Source organism: Lutjanus erythropterus, chromosome 3, assembly GCF_056507025.1.
Source record: "Lutjanus erythropterus isolate fLutEry1 chromosome 3, fLutEry1.hap2, whole genome shotgun sequence".
NCBI classification, from domain to species: domain Eukaryota; kingdom Metazoa; phylum Chordata; class Actinopteri; order Lutjaniformes; family Lutjanidae; genus Lutjanus; species Lutjanus erythropterus.
Genome location: NC_139319.1, coordinates 36,434,919 through 36,455,707, shown reverse-complemented (window position 1 = coordinate 36,455,707; position 20,789 = coordinate 36,434,919). Strand labels below are relative to the sequence as shown.

Here is a 20,789-nt window from a genome sequence, read left to right as displayed (position 1 = left end):
GAGGTTGCCCTCTGTGATGACTGGAGAGGATGGAGACCAAAGAACATACTAGAAAAGATGGATCAACATGTAGTCAACAAAGTGCTTTTGATTGTTTGTTTTGGGGATCAAGAAAAAAAATATCTTCGCTGGCGTTAAAGATATCTGGGCATGAAGTTGTTGCCATGGCACCCCTAATGCTACTTCTTCTCTTGCTCCAGCAGTTTGTTTTTGTTCTTGTTGCCGCTGCTTCTGATGATGATGATGATTTCTGACTGATGGCCTGGGTTAACAACAGAGTTCTTTTAAGGTCGGCGCAGATGTTGCACTCACTTATCCACAGTGGAGGTCGTTTACAAAACTGACTGGCCTCTTGTGCAGAGGGAGCAAGAAGAAAAAGAAGGATCAAAGTGTGACATTTAAAGGGCAAAGGTCACTGGCTCAGATCAAAGGCTTTGCATGATTGATCCTGCACCTCTTCCCGCTCACACAGGAGTTATTAATGAATGTTTGATGTTTCACAGCTCACACAGGAGTGTGTCATTTAGGATGCATCAAGAGCGGGATGATAATATAGTCAGACACTTCTTGTTCAGTTTGTGTCACTGAAACCAACATAAAAATGCAGCATCACCACATTGATGTGGTACATCTGCTCCTAAAGCTGTAACTCCTACTCTCTTGTTGTGTAATAGTCTGGTTAGGGAGTTTCCTTTTACTCAGAAGTCTTCTTTAGTTCAAGGAAGGAGGTCACTGAGTGCATACCTGAGGGGCACAGACGTTCTGATCCCGTCTCACGAGTTACAATCACCAGCTTTTGTCATTTGTGTATCACTTGTCTTTCTGTCCAGTTTTGACCAGCTATGGTTTCATTTGAAGTAGGAGTGTTGCAATATTCTGGCATTGACGGTAAAATGTGAAATATTCTTATCATTTAAATGCACAATATGTTCTGCCGCTATGGGTCTGTCTCACATTGAACAACTGAAGTTCCGATGTTACGATGGAAACACAAATTCAACCAATCACCATGAATTCTGCACGACTTTGCAATTTTGTCCAATCACTGCAACTTCTCCACAAATTTGACAAGTCATCGTAGCTTCCTGTAAGCTCCACCAATCACAACAGTCCCACGTGTGAACTTAATTTACATTACTTAATTTACATTCTCTGTTTTATTATGTCCCTTTTTTAAAAAAAATATCATGGGTATTGAGAAGAACACACAGTATATTTTATTGGAATTTTTGCAAGTCTTTTTGTTGAGGTTACTTCGAACACTCAGACCAGCGTGGTTTTATTCTTCCTTGAATAAGCTGCTTTTGATTTTGAATTGTTGAGTTATGCCAAAAAAGAGACTTTTTTGATGTTGCAATTTTCACTTGCTCCTGCAATTTTATTGCAAAGAACACCTAAAAAGCCAGTGAAATCCTGGCAGGACTGACAAATAAAACATGTTGTGAAGTGGTGTGGGATCATGGGAGCTGTTACTTTTAAACAACCACCACTGGCGATGAAATCTATCTGACATGAGTCACGTTCACTGACTTCTGTCCTCACTCTCTTACGTATCCAACATATCCCATGTTTTCCCGGAGGTTACAGCTAGCGAGCAGGAAACACACCTTGAATAAATCTTGGACTTCTCTGCTTTTTAACGCTGTTAGAAGCATTTGGGATAATGTATGTACACAATGCAACAAAATAAATGGCACATTTTCTAGCATTTATATATGATAATATTGTGTAAATAATGCAGGACCTCTTAAACATACTGTATGCTCTTTTAACAGTTCATCTGGTTGCCTTTTCAATCTCCGTTAAAGTGTAATTACACTTTTTCAGTGATGTAGAACTGGGGGGTTTGTTGAGTATAAGAACCCTCATATGAGGGCCCACAAAAATACTAGAATGAACGTCCATGGACACAGGTAGGAGTCCACAGTGAATGAATATGTACAAGGTCCAGAATTTTGTGCTACGCCCCTGCACTTTTTGGATACTTTTGTACAGTTATGGTTGCAGACTCTCTCTCTACCTCCATTCACTCATATTTTAAGCGTAATTCATTTGCCAAAGAAGAGACAGGACTAAATTTTTGTTGCACTACTTATTTATTATTTATTTATTTTTAGTTTCTCTATCAATGTCATGATAATGCCCCATAAATTCCTTTCGCCACACCAATCATATTGTGGTAATCTGATATCGAACAGCCATAATTTCAAGCTTTGCTGAAAAGCAAAATTGACAACAAAACAACTCTGTACTCGCTACTTTTAATAAAATTTGTTAAACTTCAGTAACAGCCACAGGGCTTCTGGGAACTGAGCCACCGGGAGTGACCTGGAGGGAGCAATATCTGTCATACTAGACCACCATACTGAGCCGTGTGCGACTTGTTCACCACCTGCGAAGGCAGAGGAACTCCCCGCAGTGCCCAAACTGTTGTGTTTGGGTGCTGAGCGCCTGACAGCAAACAGATAATTCTTCTCCTTTTATTGGCTTTAATCAGACAGAGGCGGAAAGAAAAAGAGGAATCAAGGTCTAGAAATAAAACCTGCGCCGCCAAGCCTTAGGCAATATATTAAGTGTTACAGCGATTTATGTTGCACTCCTCACAGGACGTGCAGGACATGAAATATAATCCTACAGCTGAGAATGTATTCATAATAATGATAGATAGGCTCAGAATGTTCTGTCATACAATACACAGCAGCAGGAGAGGAGGAAGTAAGTGTTAGAGAGTTTGTGTGTGTGTGAGGGGTGCTGTATCACCCTGACGTGGCCTCCTCTCCTCTCCCCTGCCTACCAGGCCACAGTGGCTGCTGTGGTCAACCCTCAAACAGCCGGGATGTGGACAGAGAAATTTAGCCGACCACGCATCCAGGATCTGATTACACTGGTGCCAGTCTCGACTTTAATCATTAGAAAGATGGAAACACTAACTGGTCCCATGTTTTTGTGGTTTGGAAACTCTTTAGCTGACAGACTCTTTTTTTTTTTTTTTTTCTTCTTCTTAAGGGAGAATATTTAGAAGGAACAAATTAGGAGACAATGCCAACTCATCCTGAGCCTCCTCAGTTGTAGCATGTAGATGGATGAATGAATGATGGAATAACACATGACTGAAGCAGAAGGATCTAGAAATAAAAAGACAGAGATACTGGCACTGTGATCAAACCAGGCGCATTTGGTATAAGCAAGGACGAAACCCCTCTAGACACACCAGATGACAATTTGTCTTGAACACACAATGGCACAGGAAAACGTGGTGTACCAGTATTAAATCTGATTGTGTGCACACATGAGGTTGTGTGTGTGTGTGTGTGTGTGTGTGTGTATGTGAGAGAGCACGCGTGTGTTTTCAATCTCTGCGCAGCGCCCCGTGCTATGAAGGCAAACGCTGCCACCTCAGCCGTTAAACAAGCCTGCACAGCAGAGGCGGGAGCGTTTGTTTAGAACCGGGCCTTAGCTATCTTGCGGTCAGATTGCATACTTAATCAACGTGGTCATGGAAATTTCCAAAAAGACGTTATGACCGCACTCTTGTGCACTCCACTTTTGCTCTCATATTGTTCTCTCTGGTGTTCCCCTCTCTTTTCGCCTCAGTTTCTCTCTGCTTCATGGATTCTCCCTTTTCTCTGCTTCTCTCCAGATTTTGTTTCAACTTAGAGGAAGAAAAGGAGAGTGAAGTTGTCTCTGGCTTCATTGTAGATATTTCAAAACTTGAACTTTAAAGACGTGCTGCACACTTACACATTTTTTGAGCCGTAAACTAAGTTATACTACTGTACTGTGATGAAACCAATCAACGCTGTTGTTATTTTGATATTTCTTAATAAATGTATGAATGTCATGGGTTGAAAATGGCTGAAAACACCACCTACTGTTTTAAATATTCCTGAAACTTGTGTTGTGTGTGTTTGGGACTGCTCTACATCATTAGATTTATATTTTAAATATGAAGTTTAATGTCCTCTAATCAGGGTTTGGTGGCCCTCCTCCCCCAGCCCCTGAGCGGGAGTCTGTGAAACTGCTCACATTTTCAAATATATGCTGATTGTTCACAGGGGTATACACCATTTTTTGCTAACCCTCCACTTAGTATTGTTCAATTCTAGCACTTTTGATGGCTGTAGAAGCTCCGCCTGGACTTAGGATCTCATAATAAACCGCAGAGCTCAGGCTCCATACTGACACTCCCCTGCAGACAGACACACACCAGAGAGAGCAGCCTCTCTGAGCCGCCAACGTTAGCTCAGCATGCTACGACACAGTTACAACACAGAAACCATTTCAAAAAGGGACACGAAAAGCTCCTGTCTCCAGTGTTGCTCCACAGACACAGAGAGTTTGACAGCAGCTGCTCATGGTTGGTTAGCTGTTACTACGTGCTGTTACTGCTACACTGAGCTGTGATCGCTGTATGAGCAGAGTTGGGTGTTGAAGATAGAACAAACAGTAACTCAACTTGAAACGCACAGGCGACTCCATGATTTAATAAAGGATTTCTAATTTATTATCAGAGTGCCTCAGATCATTCCAGACTGCTATCCATCCCTTTACACTTTTATTGTCAGTAAGTTGGACAGTCAATATTTGTTTTATTTTCATCTATCCATCCTTGTGGTGGATGCATTGCCAATACTGCTATTTTGACCCTGTGCAGCACCCCCAGTTTTTTCTTCATTGTTAGAATTGGGTATTGTTTAAGATCAAGGAAAATTATAACTTCAAATTGAAATATTTATTAACTGTTAATGATTTAATGCTTGGGCAGCACAGTGGTGCAGTGGTTAGCACTGCCGCCTCACAGCCAGAAGGTCCTAAGTTCGACTCGCTGGCTGGGGCAGGGCCTTTCTGTGCAGAGTTTGCATGTTCTCCCTGTGTCTGCGTAGGTTCTCTCCGGGTTCTCCGGCTTCCTCCCACAGTCCAAAGACATGCATTCTAGGTTAATTGGTGACTCTAAATTGCCCGTAGGTGTGAATGTGAGTGTGAGTGGTTGTCTGTCTCTATGTGTCAGCCCTGTGATGAACTGGCGACTTATCCAGGGTGAACCCCGCCTCTCGCCCAATGTCAGCTGGAATAGGCTCCAGCCCCCCGTGACCCTTTGGGAATAAGTGGTTACAGAAAATGAATGGATGGATGGGTTTAATGCTTACTTAAAAAAGAAATATGAACAAAACCCTTCACAAATTTACATAATGAATTCACATAATAAATAAAACCTGAGTGAACTGCACTAATTTACAGTAGTAATAATAGTAAAATATATTTTAAACTTCGGCAGTTTTTTCATTTTTTGACTGCTGCCATCATCATCAGTGCTGTCATCATTATGACACGGCACATCTCAGACTTTATAGACGAATACGGCAAAGTACCATAAGTTAACATGCCCCCACTGCTGAAGTGGCATCCTACAGTAAGAGCGTGAATGAATGTAAGCTGTCATGTGAAGTTTGCAATTTTCTACTTTTACACTTACTTTTTCTGTAATGTTACCAAGGACAACAGTATCTAGGAAATCAGGAAGAACCTGTGCAGTCTGGCTGCTCCAACATTTGTGTGAAACTTCCAAAAAATGGAAGGCAAAATACACAATCCTTTACTTCATGAAGAGTGCCACTATCGGAGATCAGAGACTCTACAGAGATTCACTGTGTGTACAGAGGACCATGATGTGTCATAGTGGATCAAAAATATTAACAGAAAGGAACTTTGTTCCTGAAAATCTTAAATATCTGATGAAATTAGATTTTGGATGCATTAATATCCTCATCCAAAAAGGAACCTTCATCAGTAACTGAGGGCTGCTGTTTAATGTCACCAACTGAATTATCTGTGATGTCATTGTAAGAAAGCAACAGAAGGGAACCCTACATCTGCAAGATCTCACCAACTTGAACATTTTGACCAAAACAACAACGTAAATTTGGGGTTTCCTTCTAGACTCAACCAGCAGACACTGAGAGTGACAGATACGATGTGCCACCACAGCAATGGTGGCACCGCGAATAGCAGAAACCACAAAGTGGTCTCTGGATTCATCTATATCTATGCGTCCCATCACTGGCCAGGGATGTCCACACTGCTGGCAGATGAGCTTGGCATGGGGTCAAATAAGCAGTCGCACAAGGTGCATCTCTCTCCTTTCAAGTGTATCCCGTGTGCTGTCTGATGCTTCCACCCTTTACATACAATTCATTTGAACATTTCTTGGATGTTCCGCCTGCTGTTGGAATTATTTCGAGTATAACACAGCCACAATTTAGACAGTTTAGTTTGGCATTTTAATCATATTTGTAGTAGCTACTAGCTAACGGAAGGTTACCTGCTGCTAGAGCCACACAGAGTTGAGTGTTGCCATAATATTAATGAGCGGATTAGTGATGTGTCCATATGTCCACACCAGAGGACATTTATTTCAATTGACAGCTCAGGCATGTGGCATTAAAATAAGGTGTAATCTGCATTGTGATTTGATCCAGTAGGTACCTGTTGCAAAGGAATCCACTGGATTGCCCACTGCCCAACTCTATGTATAAGGCCATGTCCCCCTCAATGGTCAACTTGTACGCCCCTGCTCCGTCACCTTCCTTAGTCCCTTTGCCAACTTTTTACCATTTTTCAAAATTATGCGATGGATGGATTTAGGCTCAGACCTGGGATGCAGTTTGGCTTTAAAAAAGACGAGGCAAATGATGTCTAAACTTCGCAAAAGACCGAGAAGGAACATGAAAAATATCAGTCATTCATTTATATTTCATCATGCAAACCCGGAGGCCTGAAACAAAGTGTGTGATGAGTGAAACTTCACCTACACTCATGCTGTGCGACAGGACGTCACCATAAACCAATGTAAACACTGCCTCCAAATGTGGAACAATTGCCTCCATTCACTCATGTCAACTTCAAATGAACCTAAAGCTTGACCCTACAGTGTGATGCCGATTAATTTGCACACTTCTGCCAAAGTTATCCACTTTCTTTCGACATATAAACCACTTAGAGAAGGTGGAGTGATGCTGTTCTTGCTAACAATGACAGAAAATATGTTATAATAATATGAAATTACAAAAGAAACTACAAAGTCTCTCTGTAGTCGGCCCCCTTCTCTTTCTCTCTTTCTCGCTTGTTTACATTCCAGAGCCGTGTTCAACACTGAAGGATCCTCCCCCTTCTTGTGTGGCCTCAAAGTACTTTGTGCATGTGTGTGTATGTGTGTATGGACGCACACACTTGCAGCATGTGCCCCAACATGTGGATGACATAAACAGTAGAGGAGCAGGAGAGTGTGTGTGTAGTTGTGCGATACATTAACGAAAAGAAGTGAGAATACAGTGTGCTCTCTGATGTTTTGTGCTTTCAGATCCAGACTTTACATCATCCCCCCTGCTCCTTTCACCTCTATCCTACCTATCTCCCCCGTCATCTCACACTGTTTCACTCTGTGCTGTGTATATACCTTCATCCATCCTTCCTTCCCCTCTCCCCCTCCCCTCACTCCCTCTTTCTCTTAGGGTTTGACTCCCCTGATTGCTAGCGTATGTTGCCTGGCTGGCTGGCTAGATGAGGGGAAGAGGAGGGGAGGGTGAGGAAGGGAGGAGAGAAGGGGGAAGGGACTGTGCCCTCTCATGCAGAGAGTCACATGGTGTCCCTGATTGGAGGAAAATGAGTAAAGACTGCAGCCTGGCTGAAATGGCAACAGACAAAAACGCACAAAGGCTGAGCTGTTTAGAAACGGGTTGCACAACAAGAGCGAGCCTGAAGAGGAGAAGGAGGAGGTGGGTGTGACGGAGGGGAAGAGAGAGGGAGTGAGCAGATTAAGAGAGAGGAAGAGCAGGAGGAGCAGGGAGGGTGGCGAGAAAGAGAGAGCAAGAGAGAGGAGAGGTGACGGAGGAGAGGAGAAGGAGGAGGAGGAGGAGGAGGGGAGGGGGGGAGCAGAGAGCAGAAGAGCCAAGAACAGAGAGGCAAGTGGGAGATGAGTACTGTAGGAGCGCAGGAGGAGTGGGTGGGAGGGAGGCAGAGAGGGTGAGACAGAGAGATCAGACTGTGTTTCTATGTTTTCTGCAAGGCTGAGCGGTGACGTGATTGGCTGGGGGGGTGTGGGGGGGGGCAGACCTGACTCTGAGATCAGAGACAGACAAAATGGCTCCCAGAGAACAGAGAACGCAGCATCAGGGCACTGTCATCTCCCCTCACACAGCTGTCAGCTGACACCAGCCGCCGCCGCCACACACACACACACACACACACACACACACACACACACACACACACACACACACACACACACACCTAACACGCACAAACACTTTGAGGCTAGGCCACCTGCAAAATGCCAGAGTGAAGAGGGAAAATAAAACTAAGGATGACAGTCAGTAACGTTGATCATTAAGTTGTCTATCTAACATGAGCATGTCAATTTTGTTTTTCTGGCCACTTCTTTCTGAACCACATGTAATATTGTACATATATTAATAACAAACTGGCTCACACCAGAGCCTTTTTTTCTGCTTTAATCCCTCCACCCATTGGCCTGAGAGAACATGTGACGCGCTCGCCACTGAAGTTCCCTCGTTGCAGTGTGTCTGTGTTCGCCTGCCAGAGAAAATCCTGAGTAGGGAATTCACCCAGTGAGTGAGAAAATACTGTAGGGCAGCATGAAAACAAACACACCGGCTCACTGCGGCCACAAGAGGGCGCTGCTACCAAAGGACAACCTCTGATTGTAGGTCACTTCTAATGACGCATGGTGAGGTCCTGACTGTAAATCAAGTAGAGAGAGTCATTGCCTGGTGCAGAGTAACAACAGCATCATTTGCATACAGTTTTACTTATAAATCACATTTGCATAACAGCTTTGATTATTGTTCTCCATGTAAAGTTGTTGTGTTTTCATCTGCTCTTGCAAAGGAGCTCATCAATAATAATCTGTCCGACACATAAACAGTGAGGGAAGATGTATTCTGAGTAGCGATGCAACAGTCTCAAAATACTTCTATACTTCATCACTTTTAGTAAATGTTATTCATTAAGGTAGCAAAAAGTGCTCAACATGCAAAACAATAGGTCCTATGTGGATGTTTTGTTATGTATTATTTACCAGGAGTGAGCAATATGGAGAAATGTATTTATCATACTATATACAGTATACAGTACCATTCAAAGGTTTAGACATATATTCTCATTTTTTTTCTTTATTTTTTATTTTTCTACATTGCACATTAATACTGGTGACATCAGAACTGTGGAATATGGAATTATATGGAATTATGTAGTATGTAATTAATGGGAAAAGAAGACAAAATATGTTTGCTTTTAAAGAACCTAAAATATAAAAGACTCACACACTGTCTTTAGCATTTGCAATCAAAGATTTAATAGGATTGTTGTTATTAAAACTTTAAGTGCAGAAGACAGTGTGCGAGAGTCTTTCTGCTTTTTATTGTCAACCAGGTCTGACCTGCAAGTGTGCAAAAGTTTTTTGCTCTTTGATGTATGCTTTAATGACACCTTTGCACACTGCTGGTATAATCTGAACCAATTCCTACAAGAAATAAAGAAAAAAACACTGAATGAGAGGTGTGTCTGGACTTTTGACTGGTTCTGTGCAACAAAATAAATTTTCAGCAAAATTTAGAAAATGTTAAAATAATGTGGTAGTGTTTAGCAAACTCAGAGAATTAATACATGACAAATCAAGATATTCTTCATATTAATGAAAAAAAAAGAAGAGATATTACCATAAAGCATCTCAGTCTATCAGTATTTATAATATTATAGACCCAATACTGGCCTTTCACAGCTATATATTTATTTATATCAGTATCAGCATATGTTATTTTTACAGAACATAATGCATATTGTTTTAATAGACAGCATTTTTTGTATATATAATACTTTTAATTCAAGTTGTTCTATTTGTGTATTTTACTTTATAGTTATTTATAATCACTGAAAATACCAAGAAAAGTTTACTGTTTCGGTGCCATGATGTAATTTTGGATTTTATACATAAAGAATATCATTTCATTTATGATTATAGAAATTCTTTTTACTCCCTAATGTAAGTATCAGCCCCAAAAATCCAGTACTGGTCAGGTTATATTAGGCCTAACCTTCAATTAATATGACTCAGTTATGATGGCCACTTTGATAAAAGCAATAAAGCAATTACAAACAAGTCAAACAAGCTGCAAGAACAGTGTTTACTGCAATAATCAAAGGTTGCAGGCTGAGGTAATCTGTAGATATTGACAGTGTGAGTAATTTGACCAGCTGATTCTCTTGACAAACGTGTTTCATTAAAAAGAAATCTTTAAGGTTTATTACACATGAACAGAGACAGAGCTGGGGAGATTTAACTTTGACAGAATTGTGAATGTGATTATTTCTTTGTAATTAATAAAATAATTTAAATTGTTAAAGAAACTGTATGGTGTATGATACAAAATTGATTGTAATTTATCTGTATCACTAGTTAACTTAAACAAGAATTGCCTCTCTTTCTTTGAATAGATTTGACCAATTTTTTTTAACTTATAGTTATGAATTAAATATTGATTGTAATGGCTATATAATAACAACACCAAGACTGGTTTGGCTTTGCTTTCGGTCTGCCATGTAACATGATTTGGTGTTGGTCATTTTTCCAGCTAGGCTGAGCTCTGCTGAGGAAAACAGAAAGCAGTCTTTCCAACAGCAGCACAAACAATAATAAAACTTAAAAATGCAAAGATGAAAAGTTGTCTGTTTCCACTTTAAGATTCTTAGAAATTAAATATTGATGGAATAAAACATTTTATATGTTAAAACAAATGTCCACTGGTCCTGATTAATTTGACTAAACATGTAGCTACTGCACTTTGGGTTTGTAAGGCAATATAAGCCTACTGCCACATTGCCTAACTTTACCATTAATTAATGTGTAAGAAGCCCTTTTATGTTGTAGTTCTCTACTGCACAATGTATTGTGACGTAGCATATATCTGTCTTACAAGCTGCATGTCTGTTTACTTCCTGTCAATACTATAGTAATGTTACTTTCACCTGCAAACTTAGTGATTTTTCATCATTAACTTTACATCACTTTTCACAGTTAACTCAGGACACATGTACTGTTTCTTTTGTGTATAGTGTTTTAAGCATTTCACCTCAGTGTCTTAGCAGAAACAAAATAAAACTCGCCAAAATGTCTTTCCACTCTTCCAGCAAACTCCAAACCCTTAATCCATTGTGTTTGATGTGAAAGTAGTGGGAGCGGAGCGAGAGGGAGGTCAGACATCAGAGAAGCAGTGTGTGGAGACAAGACAGTTTCACATCTAACACAGTAGTGAAATAGTTTTGAAACAGTGGAAAGATGAGCCAAGACATTTTGGTGAGTTTTTTTTTTTTTTTGGTTCTGTCGAGTTTGAATGAAGATGAAGACTGCAGCCACTGAAACGAGATGCAATGCAACGTTAATCCTTATGGATCCCATCGAAGTCTGTCCACTAAAAGTGCTTGTTTTGCATCTGACAGCATTATGGAAAGGATCCCTGCAGAGACAGACCAGAGATCAGTCTTTCTGTGAAAGAGTAGAGGTGCAAAGGATCACAGTTGGCCTGTAGCCTGTACAGGTCATCCCCCACTGTTGGGCCTGCATGCCAAACTTTAGTCTGTGAAATACAGTTTTACTGATGTGGTTAGTTTATTATAATAACTCCCTCAGTCTTTGATACAGAATGAAAAGACGGGATGTTATACGACTTAACCACTTAGACAATTTGAAGAGGTTTACAGTGTTTGCAGATAAGCTAGCTAAATTTGTCACTAGTTGCTTTTTAGAAGTAAAGTTGCTAAGAACATCTGAAAAGTTCCTAAATCTGTGGATGAAACACTGCTTTCTGCCCCCTAGTTAAACGTGCAGCTCTGTGATGACTTTGCAATGAAACCTGTGAATTGACGTATTTTGATGAACTACATAGTTAATGTCAAGATGGCGCTCATTCAGTCCAATAAGAGTTGCTGCCATAAAAAGTTAAAGAAAGCTATTTTTCTATTTTTTTAATTGATCTGAGCTGTGAGTTTTGTGATATGTTGCACCCTTATTACTTCATTCACAGAAAACAGTAATGTTATCACTGCAAAACATACGCCATTTAAGCTCGACAGAAGCAAAATAAAACTCACCAAAAACATCTTGGCCCATCTTTTCACTGTTTCAACAATCCACAACTTGTGTTTGGTCAAAGTAAACCCTTAGTTTGCTGTGTGGAAACCTCCCACAGCTTCTCTGATGTCCAAGTATTTTCACAATCGGTGCTGGGAATTAAGGCTTTATTTCAACCAGAGCAGAGCTGGAGATTGTTGGAGCAGTGGAAAAACGCGCCAAGATGTTTTTGATGAGTTTTGGTTTTGGTTTCTTTCGAGTCTGAATGAAGGTGACGATGCTAGCTAGCTGGCTAATGTTGCTAGCAGTTATTTAAGACAGTGAGGTGATTATCAAAATACTTAAAAGTACTATACACAAAAGGAGATGTTCATGGTATTAACAATGTTACAAGCGAACTATGAAAAGTGAAGTACTTGAATGAAAAAATCACTGTTTGTATATGAAGGTGACATTACTATAGTGTTGACAGGAAGTAAACAGGCATGCAGCTCGTAAACTAATATATATGTCACACACAGGATTACATTGTGCAAGTACAGAGTTGGCCAAGTAAAAGATAACCTATTACAGAGTTTCATCTGTAAAAAAGTATTATACTTCAGTCATATTCATATCATATGTTTTGTACTTCAAACCTAAATCAGTGACATAACCTTAGCTGTAGATGTAGTATAAAAGTACAACATGGCCTGTGAAATGTAGTGGAGCAGAGGTATAAAGTAGCGCAAAATGGAAGTACTCAAGTAAAGTAAAGTATAAGTACAACTGTGGATAACTGTGAGTGACTCTGCCTAACAGACTCTGTGATCTAAAGCTGGCCAATGTTCTCTGTTAGTGCTCATTCCTCCAAAAAGTGGCAGCTTGTCCCTTGGATCTTTTATCAGAGCTGAATCAGACGGATGGATCTCTGTCCCTCCATCTGATCCAATAAGAGAGCACAGAGCTGAGCTGCCAAATGTATCAAATCTGGCAGACAGTGACCACTGAAAAGAGCTCCAGAGACATTTACTGTAGACTCCACAATAAAGGAATGGGACTGTCTGTGCTATTGATGTGCTTACAGTATGTCTGACTTTATTACTATGAAGGAGTAAAATGCCATGAATCAGTAGCATTGAAATTACACTCAGGGCAGAAATGTCATGAATGCAATCTATGAAAACAGGAGGAGTTTTATTTTTATTCCTGTTTTGGGGGGGGAAAAACAACAATTAACTGATGTGACTCTCATTAAAAGTTATCTCTCATCTTTAAGCCGTGAGATCGGTTTGGTCCGGCCTGTTTCAAAACTCAGACCGATATCAGTGTTTAAGACTGTGTTGATGGGAGGGCAACTGGGACGGTTGTTATCAGAACGCTGGCAGATGTGTGTGCCGCTCAGTTTCCTGTTGACTAGCGAGTGGAAGTGGTGCGCTGCACACATTTGCACATAGGCAAGGCGACACGTGCACACACACACATACACACATACTGTAGGCACCCCCCGACCCCCCCCCCCCCCCCACCTCCCCTCCTTGTGCCCCTGAGCCTGACAGTCTGGACATGGGAGATATCAGAGAGAGGGAGAGGCATGAAAACACAGACCAAGTCTTTGAGTTAGATCAGTATGTAGCTGTGAAAGTGCATTTGTGGGTGACAAAATGGCGATGTCAGAACAGCTTGAAACTGAAGGAGGTAAGCCTCTCTTTCTGGCCTTTTACTTGTTGTTTTTCCAGATCAATCAGCCACCGATCATTGTCAACTGATATTCAGTAAAAACTATGCAATCTGTACATATGATTAATGCTTTCTAGTTGCCAATTGCAAAAATCAATCAATGATGTAAAGAACTTGAGCAAATACTCAGCTGAGTTGATGTAACTGTCACATGCCAACTAACCTAAAGGAGCATTTCATCCCCAACATGATTTGTATATTAGTTACTCACCTTGTTTTGCCCTGAATTCCTTAACACTCTCAACACATGAAAATTAAAAGCCCCTAGTGTTTTAGTAGACAATCACCTTTAATGTCTTAAGAGGACTTTTATTTTGAAACATTTGCAGTAGGGATGTGCATTGTATAGTTGATTAAACATTGTCACCCTCACTATTTATTAATATCTCATTAATGTATAAAGCCAGTTAATTGTTGCCTCCAAGATGTTATGCAGCCTCCTGCCCCTGGCCGAGGCTGCAGCTTCATCAGCCCTCCTCTCCCCTTATTATTGCCCGAATGAATGGGATGTTTTAATGAGCAGAGTAGGACTGGTGATATCTTGCAAACTGCAGTTTGAATTTCATCTGAAAAATGGAAATAAGGTTGTATGGAGGCTGTGTCAAAATAAACTGGCATATGATTACTCAGCTGGAGCAATGCATCATGTTGAGCACAGACATGTGGACGTTAACCTGCAAGGAGAGCAGGCTGCTGCTACTAGCACTGCTAAGGTTAGCCACACTGTGTGGAAGCTAATGCTAACTCTGTGTAAACAATGATGTTTACCTGGAGACCCTGTGGTCCTGCTCGGTCCAAAAATAAAACACATTTGGTGAGTCATTGTCATGTTCTGTAGGAAAATGTGTAACGTGCAAAATGCACAGTGGAAGGTGCTGCACATTTTAGCAGCATTTAAAAATAGCATGGTTATTGAAGAATGTGATTAACAGCTTCAAATGGCTCTTAATAAAGGCAATACTTTTTCAGACAACGTTTAAGATATGGATGTCCCAATACAACTTTTTCACTTCCGATACAATACCGATATTGCAGCCTTGAGTATTGGCCGATATCGATACCGATATTAGCACGAATCATACATACTTTTAGTACTTATTTTGTAGTGTGGAATGTTAGAAAAGGCTTGATCATGTTATATTACTCACACAGAGAACAATAGTCAGCAACCAGAGTCACCTATGGATAGAAGTGCTGGAGCAGAAAATGGACTATTGGAGCGCTTATATTGGAGATTTTAGATGCAGTCTGATAAAATCCGATACTCGTTTTTTGGCTGATATCGGACCGATATCCGATATCAATATCGGATCGGGACACCCCTAGTTTAAGATTATCAATTAATTAAGAGTGTGCTCAATTTTAACTGTTAGTTAAATCCAGCAATTCGGCTATGCTGTGAAAGCACTGCAGGTGGACAATAAGAGACCATTAAAAAGAAATACATAAAACATTTTAAGTTTCAATTTTCTAACTGGAATTAGTATAAAATATGAATGTTAATTTTTAAAAAAAAGTAATCAGAACTAATTAAACAAAGGCGTGGGATTTAAGTTACGGGATTTAAACAAGGCTGGCATCAGGTGCGTATTGGCTCATAGATGATCCATAAACTGTATTGGCAGCCAAAAAAAAAAAAACAGATCAGGGCATCTCTGTTTCTCACAGCTGATTTGGCAACAAACCTCCCTGACGTCAGAGAAATCAAAACAGCTGAAAAAGATGTATCTCGTGGTTAGCTGGTGTTCAGGGAACTATGTTACAAGTCTGGCCGCTTCCTGTTTTTTTTGTGACTTTGACAAAGGTGAATTAAACAAGTTGCACTTGTAGGTTTAAGTGGTAGCTTAGTGAAAACATCACACCGTGCAGCCACAGCACGCTCCAGCTTTAATCACTTATTGTACATGGATTTATGGCTTTAGGTGTGAATGTGTGACTGCAAGTTGGAAAATGAGGCTCGCTGTTGAAGTGAAGGTTATATACGCTGGTGTGTGTGTGTGTGTGTGTGTGTGTGTGTGTGTGTGTGTGTGTACTGTGTGTGACTCGCTGGTTGGGGTGCTGGCTGAAGATAAGGCCTGCCCTATGCCTGAGAGCGAAAGAGACGGTGTGTGTAAGCCCTTCAAGCCTTATCCTGACACACCTCCCACCCCCACCTCCTCTCCATCACCACACCACACCAAACACACACACACACAGCAGGGATTAACCCCATCATGTACCATTTCAATGGGCGAGCTTTGGAGACACACACACACACAGACACACAGACACACACACACACACACACACACACACACACACACACACACACACACACACACACACACAGGATTAACCCTTGTGTGTCCATTTCCATGGATGATTCTTTGCCTCGCTCCGGTTGTGACAGCATTGACTGCTCGTGTTGCCATGGCTACAGGGGCCAGCGAATGTAAGATAGGCAAATCCACATAAGTCACCCACAACAGACACTCTAAGCTACTAGTGACTACACCTCCCCCTGGTACTAGACACACAAAGATGCTGCCAAAAGACTGACAGGAGCCTTGCGAGCTGTGAAGTGCTCATGTCACAAGCTTACCATGGTCAAACCAATATACATAAACTCAGCCCGAGCATCTTTGTCGCTGGTCGGCTGAGAAACAAGCCTCAGAGCAGCTTATCCTCTCTACATGTCTGGCTCTCGTAGACACTACACTACCATACTCAGGATTTCTCCCAACACGGGAGTCTGCAAAGAAGTCCACATCTGAGTCTTCATTTTGCAAATGTAAACGAGTTACGAGTTAAGATCCAAGACTGCACATCCAGACAGAGAAGATCTGGAAATATGTCCGAATGACTGCTTCTGATATGAGAAAGCAGGAAAGTTTAATTAAACAGACAAAGACAGAAAAATACACATACAATGTATGTTTCATTACCGGATGTGCACAGCAATGTTATTATTTATATCTGTTCAACCAACAAAATTATCTGCCTCTGCATCTGTATTCTTATAGAAGACCAGAAGTGGGTGTAGTTTATATGGGACATCATGTTAAATCAGGTAAATGTTTTCATTTCTAATCTAATATTCATTGGCAATGCCATTGTTTTGCCTCCGAATTGATTTACTAATGGCATATAATTAAATATGGAATCTTTTTCCAAATCTTTATACTGTACTTGTCATTTTATTTATATATTTAACTAAACTAAGTTATATTAACTAAACCCCATTCCTACTCTCCCTTTACTTTAGGGGCCAGTGAGCAATAGGGAACAAAAAAAAGTTTTATAGATCGAAAGATTCTGTTCTGCACTGGAAATAGGGACTCGTTACAGTAAAGACATTACAAAAATCATTCAGTCGAAGGAAATAATCTTAACTTGCAATGATGCTGCATTCATGTTTCTTGATGTGTTATTGTAGTTCACAGTACTAATTGTTATAGAAATATATTAATTTTAGAACATATTATAATAATATTATAATATTAAAACTAAGTAGTAAGTACTTGTGTAACAACGTACTCAGCAAGAAGTACAAAGTAGTAGTTTACTTTATTTTAATGATAGAAGAAATATGTTTTCAATCACATTATTTGTGGTTTGATTATGAGACCCACAATTCAGCAGTTTAGAGGAGTATGTCATTGGACTTAACATAATAGACAAAGTTGGGCTTGAATCAATGTTCAACTGATGAACTAAATGTACACTTTTGATAAATTAAATCAGTGACTTACATTTATCATATTTATTTTAATACAGATTAAATATTAAAGTATTAACAAACAATCAATAAATGTATTGTTATTATTTTTGTCTTATTTAGCTAATTCTTCTTCTTATTATTGTTGATGTACTATTTCTTAAAAAAAAATTGTTACAACTATGAATGTAACAATTTTCATGTGATATTTTTCTTTTCTTTCCAGCAGTAAAAGTGTTGCAAGCGATGTAAGCAACTGTACATTTCTTTTTACAATATAAAATACTGAACACATATGAAACTAGAAGAGGTCAGTCAGTAGACTGCAGATCTCTGCCAGGCAACAGATGGTGATGCACCTACTGCAATGCCACCACAACTGCAGATGCAACCAGCAGAGACTAGCAAAGTCTTGAATAAAGTTTTTTGTATAGTCTAATATAGTATAGTGTAGGTTTACATGTGTCCAAAGTTTTTAACTAAATGTTTTTGTGTAGTACGTACTCTCAGTTTTCTTTAAGATGCGTGGAATAGTGTAATGATATTGTAACTGAGCATCCTGGCTTCAAGTAACTGTTTAAATTTATTAAGGAAGCAATGAATGGGATGATAAGTCCAGCGTTCTTAATTTAAACATTATCTGTTTACAACACGACAAGCAACCAGGTGGATTTACAGCAATTTAATAGATACAGAAATCTACTTTCTCGGAGAAACTCACAAAAGCTAAAATTCTAAATAAATTACACATACTTTTAAAAAAGTTGTTCCAGGTCATGACCCTCCACACAATCACTGTGAAATACATATTTTTGAATCAGGATAACTTATGTAACCATGTGGTTCCCATTATTTAAAATAGTGGCTCTTGAAAATAATTGTATTTAATACTGAATTATGTTATAATAATATTACCTATCACTGCCGGTGTTCAGTGGCATCTGTGAAAGCCTGTTAAGTGTTTCCACAGACCAGCTCCCACGAGCAGCTTAATTTGAAAATAAATCATTTATGAAACATTGTGTTTTCACTCATGGGTAGTGAATAAATCACTGTCAATCATAAATCATCATTTCTTCCTTTTAGGGTGGCTTATGTCTATCAAACTAGCAAAAATGATGAAAAACACTTGCATAAATATATGACAAATTACTGACCAAATACTGCTTATTCTTTTTATATCCCAACTTTGGCCATATGGGTGAGTCCTCGCTGGCTGTGATCTGAATATCTGATTATAATTTGAGGCGATTTAAGCAGATTTAGAGGCCTATGGGATTCTCCTTTTGGCTTAGTGCTTTCTGTGTGTGTGTGTGTGTGTGTGTGTGTGTGTGTGTGTGTGTGTGTGTGTACAGTGCAGAGAGAGAGAACGAGAGAGAAATTCCCAATAGTAATGGATTTACTGGCCTACCTTGGAGACAGTTCAGTGTGCAAACTGAAAGTCACAATTAATTGTAAACAAGCCAAGTCTGTTATCCTTACATGGAAGTTAATTTAGAAGATCTTAATCTACTTTTGACTGATCAGACTGCTGCATCAGCTGTTTATGCATCATCACACTGCATGCACACAGTGTATAATGCAAATGACCAGGCAGGGTCTTGGCTGTCAGTGTCTCAGTTCAGTTGTTTGCAGCAAGCTGATGTGCACTAATTGGGCAAACATGAAAACCACTTTGCAGTCAGCATGATCTTTATTTCCACACACACTTCCACTCGGCTGCATTAGGCCAATTCTCATCTGTGTCAGTTACAAGGAAGGGATAGGATGCAGGGAGGAGGAAGGAAGAGGGGAAAAAAATGCTTACCAGACAACCTTCATGTGCAGTTGTGCATTAGTGGGAGGGGGGGTGGAGGAGAAGAAGAAGAAGGGGGGAGAGGGCGGCTGGCGGTGCTGGGCAGAGGAGAGAGGAGCAAATGCATTGCGGAGGGAGAGGAGGAGGAGGAGGAGGGCCTACAGCTATTGTTCATGTCCTCCCGTGAACAAAGGGCTCATCTGGGTCCGTATGTAAACCCACAGCAGGCTTCAGCCCACTGACAAGGCCTCATGCGGGACAAAACATAACCGACCGACTCCCGCAATTTCGGCCTTATTCCCTCTTAGTCTCGCGGTTTGAGGAGATTTTTTTCATTGATCTATTCAGAGGGACGTATTGTGTTGGTACGTCGCGTCCAGCCAACCGCCGTCCAGCGGGCCTATCCGTTCTTACGCACGGAGCGTACACACGGTCTATCATCACGGATCTGTAAACATCAATTTTCTGATTGGACTTCTTTGCAGGTAAAGGGTCGCTTTTCACAAACACACACTTTAACTTCAACGTATAACGGCCGTGGCGATTAAACGTGCATTACGAGCTGCTGCGGGTGTAATTTAGCGTCTTATTTCGGCGATTTCTCGTTGAAAAGGGATTTAACGCTAAGGCGTTAGCAAAGCAGCTAACACCAGCTAACTGGTTACTTACTGTTTTCTGTCTTGCTAACGTTAGCTTGCCCGCAGGCCTACGAAGCAGTGTTATCTACATTAAATGCTGTGGTTGAAGATGCTTAAGTTATTGGTCGTGTTAAGTTCATATTAACATGGTCGAAATGAGTGTTTGCTGGTGTTATGTAGCTAGCGTCCCGAAATCACCTGTGTTTAACACTTTAGCTTAGCCAACGGCTACATGTTAGCATTATGCGCTTTCTGCCTTTCTAATTGCCTTTGTAACCGGACCACTCCATGTCATACGTGGTTTTATTGTTGAAGTTGTGTGCTACACAAGTGTTGGAAAATTAATTTTAACAGTAGGTTTAATAGTAACCCCAGGCTCATATCATTTTATGTAAAAAGTTTGCTAAAGTAGGTTAATGGTTCAGTAGCTATCGCCTGTGTTCCGTTTGTACAGGCTACTTGTCCCCCCAAGCAGTCATGGTGGCAGCTGTCCAAAACCACTACAGGTTATTCTTATTTAGAGGAGACTTGGTCCCGCTGAAGTGATTTTGGTGTCTAGAGTTCTTTTGAAATCACATGTTAGAAGTGTTTTTTTGATATCCATGGCACTCATTTCTGATGAGATTTGCTCTGAAGGTTGCCTTACCATCACTCCGTCCAGGCAGATACTGTACGTGCTTGTATATATTGTGTGTATATACATATAGTGTACGTCTGGGTAAAGAGAAAGGAACATGATTCCCAGTGGAGGAAGTGGAGTCCAGCTGATGTGATTGTGACTGCCTGTCATTAACCGCT

At 40.4% G+C, this 20,789-nt stretch overlaps 1 protein-coding gene across 3 annotated transcripts in view; it reads left to right on the top strand.

Moving 5' to 3' along the window:
• Positions 1–20,789, top strand: part of ldb1b (LIM-domain binding 1b) — a 34,729-nt gene that overhangs the window by 397 nt on the left and 13,543 nt on the right. Inside the window, exon 1 of one of the 3 annotated variants that reach the window (XM_084715978.1) lies at positions 13,688–13,819. The exons of 1 other annotated variant lie outside the window; for it this stretch is intronic. In XM_084715978.1, the coding sequence (XP_084572104.1) occupies positions 13,786–13,819 (34 nt within the window). In that variant the 5' untranslated portion in view covers positions 13,688–13,785. Of the gene's footprint in view, positions 1–13,687; positions 13,820–19,477; positions 19,839–20,789 lie in introns of those variants that run through there. One more of the 3 variants, XM_084715980.1, reaches the window with a different exon arrangement.